Consider the following 8,356-nt stretch of genomic DNA (forward strand, 5'->3'; position numbering starts at 1 on the left):
TGCCCAACCTTCCTTCTGAGGAGTGGCTGGTGGGTTTGAACTGCCAGCCTTCTGGTTAGCAGTCAAGTGCCTTAGGCACTATGCTACCAGAGCTCCCTTAAAGAGGCATATGCATATGCATCCCAAAAGCCCAGGCCAGGAAGAGGGCAACTGCATTAGCAAATATGCATATTATATTTTAGTCACAACTGAAGTGATGGAGATTTCAATTTTCTAGAGGCAGAATAAAAATATAGACCAAATTGTGCAACTGCCACCAGAGAAGCCCAGCAGTTGTTAGAATAAAGAATTAAAATACCTCAGTAAGAAGCTGAGATAAATCAGGTCATCTTTATTTTCTAAGGAAAATATAACACAATAGCATCTCACTCAGGCTGAAAAACAGTCAGGTGCTGCGGAGTCAGTTCTGACTCATGGCAACCCCATGTGTGCCAGAGTAGAACGGTGTTCTATAGGGTTTTCAATGGCTGATGTTTCAAATGCAGCCTGCCAGTCTTTTCCTCCAAGGAGTCTCTGGCTGGACTCAAACTTCTAACCTTTTGGTAAGGAGACAAATGCATTAATTGTTTGCACCACCCAGGGACAACTTGGGTTTAGATCCTTAAATGTAAGATTAAAAAAAAAGTTCTACATTTTGTGTAAGACTAAATTCACAAGGCCAAACTTCATAAACACTAAACTCTGCAACAAGCTTTATAAGCAGCTTACTCCCTCACAACTCTCAAAGCCCAGGAGAAGAACCTGTGACTACATTTCAAGCAAAGTTCTCTCCATTTAGCTACATGAAATGGCCAAGATGGGTCGCTCCAAGAAATAGAATTCAGGTCAAAAAGCGTATCTCTGGTTACATCATAGAATAACAGGATTTTCAAACCAAGCTCTAAAATAATAAAACAAAATTCAAGTGATTGGAATGTACTGAAGTTCAAAATCATGTACTCCTCTCACATCTCAGAAATGGAAACAAGATTAGAACCTACGTGTTACCATCTGCCATTAAAATTATACAAATCAGGAATCAAAATAAAATTGTGAACACGGAAGATACCTGAAGCAGTCAGTGAAAGGTTTTCATTGCTTCATTCAAGGCACTACACAGAAATTATTTTAAGCTGAACATTTTGGCTTCTAGGCTGGGCCAATCACTTGAAGTTTTTTGCTCTATGCATAGCCATGTTCATCACAGCACTATTTACAATAGCAAAGAGATGGAAACAACGTAGGTGCTCATCAACAGAAGAATGGATAACCAAACTATGGTACATACACACAATGGAATACTATGCAAGCCTTAAGAATAAGGTAGAATCTGCAAAACATCACATAACATGGATAAACTTGAAAAACATTATGCTCAGTGAAGTCAATCACAGAAGGACAAATATTGTATGAGTTCACTATTACAAAAAGTCAAGGAAAGGTTTATATATGAAGTTCTCTTGTTCACTTACTGCAAGTAAAAAATTTTATCTGATGGGACAAACTAGCGTTGCTACCTGTGCCCCTCACTGTGCAGTTCCAGTGGGGTGTGAAAGTGATAGAGGTTGGAGGCTCCTATGGTGGTGGCAGTGTGGGATACATCAGTCACCACCCCACTACTCCTTTTTCTAATGTGGTACTTAAGTTTGTGTGTCAACTTGGCTGGGCCTGGTTGAGTGGCTGGGCAGCTAAATATGGTTATTCTCCATGGTGAGATTGGTAATTAACTCCATGGTGGAATCTATTGGAGCAGCTGAGTAGCTGCTTTAGGGATATGGTCTGCTTGCACTATATAAGCAACAGCTTTGGGAATGATCAGATTTAATGGCCTTTTGGCATGCTTGAACCCTGCATGTAGTCAAGTCACTTTCCAACAGTCTGCCATGCCCTGCTGATCTTAGGACTTCCTCCAGACTTGAATTAGTGGCCTATTACGTTGTTTGGTAACATTGGGACCCTACCTTTCTATTTGTCAACCTTGGGCTTGTCAGCCTCAGCAGCCAGTAGCTGTCTGAGTAAAGAAAAGCCTCCAGCTTCAGTGGGCCGGGAGCAGGAGGCAGAGCTGAAGCCCAAGGTTGAGGGGCTTTCACCTAGCCCCTAGAGCCCTGCACTTTGAACTCAGACTTAAAACCTCCAAAATTATAAGAAAATAAACTCCTGTTTGTTCAAGTCCTTCCATTTGTGGTATATTCTTGTCAGAGTGGCACTAGTTAACCAAAACACTAACTATACACAAATTATTTAATGTGTCTTCCCTGCAGCTTCCAGAGCTGTCAAATGAGCAAAACAGTGTCTTCCTATCTACCTTGTTCATCCCTTCAACAAAAATTTACTGAATCATCATTTACTATGTGCAAGAGGCTAGAAAGACTCAGGTAGCTTATATTCTACTGAAGGTGGTATTATTAAACATTAAATCATTAAACAGCAGCTATTCAACTGCAACTGTGCTGAGAATTTCAGATGTAGAATATCATGAGGATTAGAACAGAATGACCTGTCTAATCTGAGGCATCATAGAAAAAATCCTTGTGGAAGTGACATGTGAACTGAGCATTAATAGATAAGCAGGTACAGATGGGCTAATAGTATTGTAAGCAAAGGACAAAGCATGTACAGAATCCCTAAGATGGTGTGGTGTAGTCAATTACTTAGTGTGGCTTTTCTAGCCATAAGTCTTTGTAAACTCTGTGGTGGAATTTGCTGTGAGCAACTGAGGAGCTCCTGATGGTAAAAGTTATCCACCTGGGTTTTTTCTGTTGGGTGCAACACAAAGCATTGTTCTGGGAGGTTCCAGCTTTCTCTCAGGTGCTTAGAAATCTGATGTTATGATTGGTTAGTTTGGCCACTCTGCCAGGCTCAAAAGGAGACCTCCTAGAGGCAGAAGTCTCTCTCTGACTGCTGGCTGAGGAAGAGGTGCTGCAGAAAGAGATTCGCGCTGCTGGGAAAGAGACGCAAGAGACACACATTGCTGAATGAGACACCGTGAAAGACTGTTTGGAGAGAGACTGTGGGCTGGGAGAGAGGCTGAGTGTTTTTCCTGAACTTGAATTGTAGCCTGGTGCTTCCCTAATAAACCCCGTAATCTGTGAGTTCTGTGTGGCCACTGCAGTGAATTATCGAACCCAGGAGAGAAAAGGGCTGGAGGGAGGCAGCATGTCTGGCCTTGCAGTAATAGGCCTTGGGCTATTGATGGTGATTCTGTCTTCCTCTTGTGGGGTTAGAAGAGGCCACAGTGTGGCCTCCCTGACTTTTTAGCAGATGGAAAGCATCGTGAAAAACCTGAGGACACCATTGCTGTTGTGTTGTTATTTGCCATTGAGTTGGAGAGACTCATAGCAACCCCTCCTTGGGTTTCTGAGGTGGTATCTCTATGGAAGTAGATTGCCCAACCCTCCTTCCGAGGAGTGGCTGGTGGGTTTGAAGCTCCAGCCTTCTGGTTAGCAGTCAAGTGCCTTAGGCACTGTGCTACCAGCAACACCATTAGCATGAAGAATCAAGGAACTGGGAAAAGGCCAGGGCTGTTGCACGGTTGCAATGGCATCACAGTGAAGTATGTGAATGCCCTTTTAAAGCAGAACACATCTATATTCAAGTGTGGTGTCATTAACATTCTTCAGTCTAAACAAAATGTAGACTGATAAATTCACCATTTAACTAAAATAGAGCCTTCTTCTCAGGAAAGGCTGTTCATCTGGATCCTGCAGCCAAACTCATATGGAATAGGAAGGAAAAAAGGATGGACTTGACAACTGGGGCACATTAGCTGAATTCACCAAGATTTTCAAAACTACTCAACTACAAAGGAGCTCTGCTGGTGTAGTGCCTAACGCATCTGACTGCTAACCAGAAGGCTGGTGGTTCAATCCCACCAGCCTTTCCTTGGAAGGAAGACTGGGCAACCTACAAGTAAATCTGTGGAACTGGAAATGAGTACAGAAAGTTATCTGCCTCAGCTTCAACAAGAAAACTACATCTACAGGAAATGCTCAATTCTGAAAACTATTTTATGAGAAATCATGCAAAAGATAAAATCTAGTTAATATACATGTTAAGAGACAGAGATTATATCTGGGCAAGTAAAGTTTTACTATTTACGGTACATTAAGATTTTACTACTTTATAGCACTCTGGTCTATGTCTTAAAAGCAGTAGAGAATAAATTATAAAAGTTGACACTATGTTCTTAAAATATCCCTAAAGAGAGTGATAGGCAGTGGATTTTATTTCCTATTTTTACGAGATTAATCAGATTTAGCTATTAATGAAGTATAATCTTGAAAGAGTTATTACATACCCAAAAAACTGAAAGACAGTAAGTACTAAATGAATAGTAAGTTCTCCTAAGCAGTATTTTCTCTTGGAAAAATGGTTTTCAAAAGGCAATATATTTTTCTGACTTCTTCCTTCATTAAATATGTAATTTTCATTTTTTTCTTTCTAGCTTCTGACACACTTTAGACATATGAATCAGCTAAGGGCCTTATCAAGATTTAGGAAAGCATTCAGCATCACCTTCACCAAAGACAATGCGTCTTCCCGTTGGTATCTGAGTCACTATTAGCTACTTCCATAGTGGAGTCACTTACTTTGTCTAAAGAACAATGAAAATCGAGGAAGTCAAATTGCTTCCTGAATGCTTCCCCTGGGAAAGAACTAATGTTTGGTGGCTCCAATCTGAGCTGTCAGCTTTTGCTGAATGCCTGCACAAGCAATTTTCATCCATAATCATTTCTCCCTCTCAAACAACATCTTATAAAACATTTTGAGAATACTTTCTGGACTCTTAATATTTTCTCTGGCAAATAAAAAGAATGCTTTAAAATAAGTTAAAATAGATCAAATACAAATTCTTTAAAGGAAAATGCATGGTAGGACAGGAAAGATGGAAAAAGAAAACAAAATGTTTTTCATAAAGATCTCATACAAGAAGAATTATTTCTAAAACTGGGCTAGTCAAAAAAAAAAAAAAAAAAAGAAGAAGAAGAAGAAGAAAGAAAGAAATCTCTAATTTAGAATACCGGCTCCACTTAATGGCTTCTGCTGCTCATAGAACAAAGTTGCATGTAATGAATGATTGCTCACCCCGAGGTAACTTCTCAGAAATAACCATATAAATATGCTTATATATAAGCATATATATATCCCCAAATAAGTTCTGTTGTTGTTGTTGTTATATGCCGTCGAGTTGGCCCCGACTCATAGCGACCCCTCCTTGGGTTTCCGAGGCAGTATCACTACGGAAATAGGATTGCCCAACCTTTCTTCCGAGGAGTGGCTGGTGGGTTTGAACCGCCAGCCTTCTGGTTAGCAGTCAAGTACCTTAGCCACTATGCTATCAGAGCTCCCAAATAAGTTCTAATGTCATCAAATATGAATCAGATACATACTGCTTACATATATTCTGAAACAAGCCTTACAAATAGCACTCAACTTTGTCAGCTACTCATCAACCCCTCCATTCTTTTCCATGGCAACGCCATTATACTCATCAGCAGGCTGGCTTGTATAGGATGAATATGAGCAGAAGCTCAAAGATAAGGTCGGGAATCCTCTTTTGAGATCCTGGTATCACCAGCTGCCACTGAGCCAATTTCACCACGTGTGTCAGAGTAGAATTGTGTTCCATAAGGTTTTAATGGCTAATTTTTGGCGCCTTCTTCTGAGGTACTTCTGGGTGGACTTGCACCTCCAATTTTACACTGTGGTATAAACTTCTAGCCTTTTGGTGTGGAACAAATGGTTGAAGCACCAAGTGGTTAACCAAAAGGCTGGAAGTTTGAGTGCAACTACAGGTACCTCAGAAGAAAGGCCTGGTGATCTACTTCCAAAAAATTAGCTACTGAAAACCCTGTGAAGCACAATTACACTCTGACTGACATGGGATTGTCATGAGTCAGAATTAACTTGATACTAGTACCCAATTGCTACTGTGAAAACAAACAAAACTCACTGCCATCAAGTTGATTCTGATTCACGAGGACCCCCGTTGGGTTTCCAAGGTGGCAAATCTTTATGGAAGTAGATTGGCCTATTTTCCTTCTGCGGAGCCACTGGTGGGTTTAAACCGCCAACCTTCTGGTTAACAGTCAAATGCCTTAGGTACACCACCACCAGAGCTTGTACGCGATTCTGAAACAAAACATTTGAGGCATTAACCTGAACTTAAGCCTAAATTTTCAGCCTATAAATTCCTAATGTAAGAATTTGTTTCTTATTTTCTTATTAAAAAAAAAAAAAAAAAGTGCACCATTGGCTTCTTATATTCAAATTCTATCTACCAAAGTAATTCTGACCTCTGAATATCACTACCTTTAAGAAAATACTCTATGACTGATGGTTTGATTTTTCTTTTTCAAAATCCATAGCTTTGCTTTTTGGAGATAGGAATATGAGAGAACTACAGATCTCAAATTTATTCCATTTAATAGGCCTCAGAAAACCAAGGCTGAATACCTCATCCTTTACCTAGGTCTTTGAATATAAAGACAAAAATAAGTAGATGATCAATAATTTTAAGAAGAATTTTATAATTTGTTATGTATTCCTCTTTCTCAAGTGCTTCAAAAGTGGTACTCCAACTATGAAAAAGGGTTATCAAAACAGGGTAATAGATTATAATTAAAAACACACAGAACTAGGATCTGAGATTCTAGGATGATGATGACTCTGGGCTCTACAATGGGCTCTGCAATTAACAAGTATTGTGATCCTGGATAAGTCATAGGACCTCTTCTGAAAAATATGGGGCTCAAAATATGATTCTATCTAACACTACACACTACCATTTTATATAGGTTAGTATTATATAGGCTGTCAATTATCAAGTGTGTAACCCTGCCAGCAGGTTTGTTTCTCTCTTTCTCTCTCAGTAAAGTAGAGCTCACCGAAACGAAAGTAAAACAGAGGCCGATTTCCTGCGGTGCTGGCCACCCGCTCTCTGGCCGCTGCTTCTCGGATGTCACACACTCCGATGTTGGCAGAGCGGAGCATTCTTCTCGTGGCTCCTTCACTGTGCTGCAGTCTACACCGAACCACGGCAGCTCCATTCGCTGCTGTAACAAGTTGAAAAAAAACTAATTAATTCAAAACTTAGTTTTTTTTTAATTTGTTACAGCGCTGAGCAGAGCTGCCGACCCCATGCAGAACAGCACATATAACACCAAAGGGACCACACAACACGGGCCAGGCCATCAGCACTCAGCCAACATTGGGGTCAATCATGTTCTTGGCAAAGCTGCGGCTCGAGAACTGTCTTCTGGGAAAGCGAGGAACTGCTTCTGTTTCACTTTTGTTTGGTAAGGCACAGAAATCAAAATCCACTAATGTCAACAGCCTACAATTGGCCCCACCAGCCTTCTTCCAAGACCTGGAGGTACACCTGCAGAAATTAATTCAGCAAGTGATGGTACTATTAAGACGGTCATCATGGTGATTCTGTTAGAAGAGAGAAAGAAGGAAAAGGGGAGGAAAAGACCATTGTCTAATTATCTTCCCCCAACATTTGCTCCTACAGCTTTTTCACATATGGGTTGCAGCCAAACCCAATAACTTTTTCTTCATGCTAAAAGAGTAGAGTTTCCTCCTTTTATAAGCCAGACAACAAGAAAATCTAGCCCCTCAGCTAATAAGGGCTATTAAAACAGGTCCATCTTTATGTTAATTTTCTTAAAAATTAAGGAAAGATACACACAGAAAATCAAAACAAAAACTACAAACAGCAGAAACTCAACACACAAATTAAATTTCCTGGAACATGAGCTCCATGGAACTCTCCTTAACCATCTAACAGAATACTCCCGGAGAAGTCAAAGTGTCAGGATAACAGGATATAACAGAATTGAGGGGTATATGTATGCACCCACATATAGGTGGGTACGTGTGTGTATTTAAACTTCCTTAACTTCTATTCCTTGGAACAGAAGTTTTAAAAATTTCATTTGAACAGTGCTGTGAGAACTGTAGAGTTAATTTAGCACCTTAAAATTTATGTCACTATCCTTTTTCCTTGGAGGGAAAAATTAATTGCATTAGCTTTAAATCATCCCTATTGCCTAGAAAATTTTCAATGTCACCTTCAAACCTAACTGAGTAAAGGTGTTAGAATTCCAGTCTAATACTCTCTTCTTTTTCCTGAAATTCTTAGAACCTACCTCAAGTGAAAAGAGAGTCTATGAACTTGCACAGTGAAATACTAGAATGAAACAGATTTTACACCTTGGAGAAGAATACATAATAAATATTTTACAACTACATTTAAAGAGTAACCAACCATTATAATTTCATGACTCCAGGTACAATATATCATTTTGCCAATTTCTAGATTTGGCCCTCCATGACATTAGCAAAATCCTTGGATTAATTTAAACCATAATAA

The 8,356-nt window shown here is 39.8% G+C and overlaps 1 protein-coding gene across 1 annotated transcript in view; it reads right to left on the reverse strand.

Annotated features, from left to right (window-relative positions):
- The window catches only part of DIP2C (disco interacting protein 2 homolog C), a 412,525-nt gene extending 405,553 nt beyond the window's left edge, over positions 1 to 6,972 (reverse strand). Inside the window, exon 1 of the mRNA XM_042782247.1 lies at positions 6,867 to 6,972. Coding sequence (XP_042638181.1) covers positions 6,867 to 6,972 — 106 coding nt within the window. The remainder of the gene's footprint in view (positions 1 to 6,866) is intronic.
- Positions 6,973 to 8,356: the final 1,384 nt, after the last annotated feature.

This window comes from Orycteropus afer, unplaced genomic scaffold, assembly GCF_000298275.1.
Source record: "Orycteropus afer afer isolate SDZICR_OR568_19922 unplaced genomic scaffold, OryAfe1.0 scaffold00271, whole genome shotgun sequence".
Taxonomy (NCBI): Eukaryota; Metazoa; Chordata; class Mammalia; order Tubulidentata; family Orycteropodidae; genus Orycteropus; species Orycteropus afer.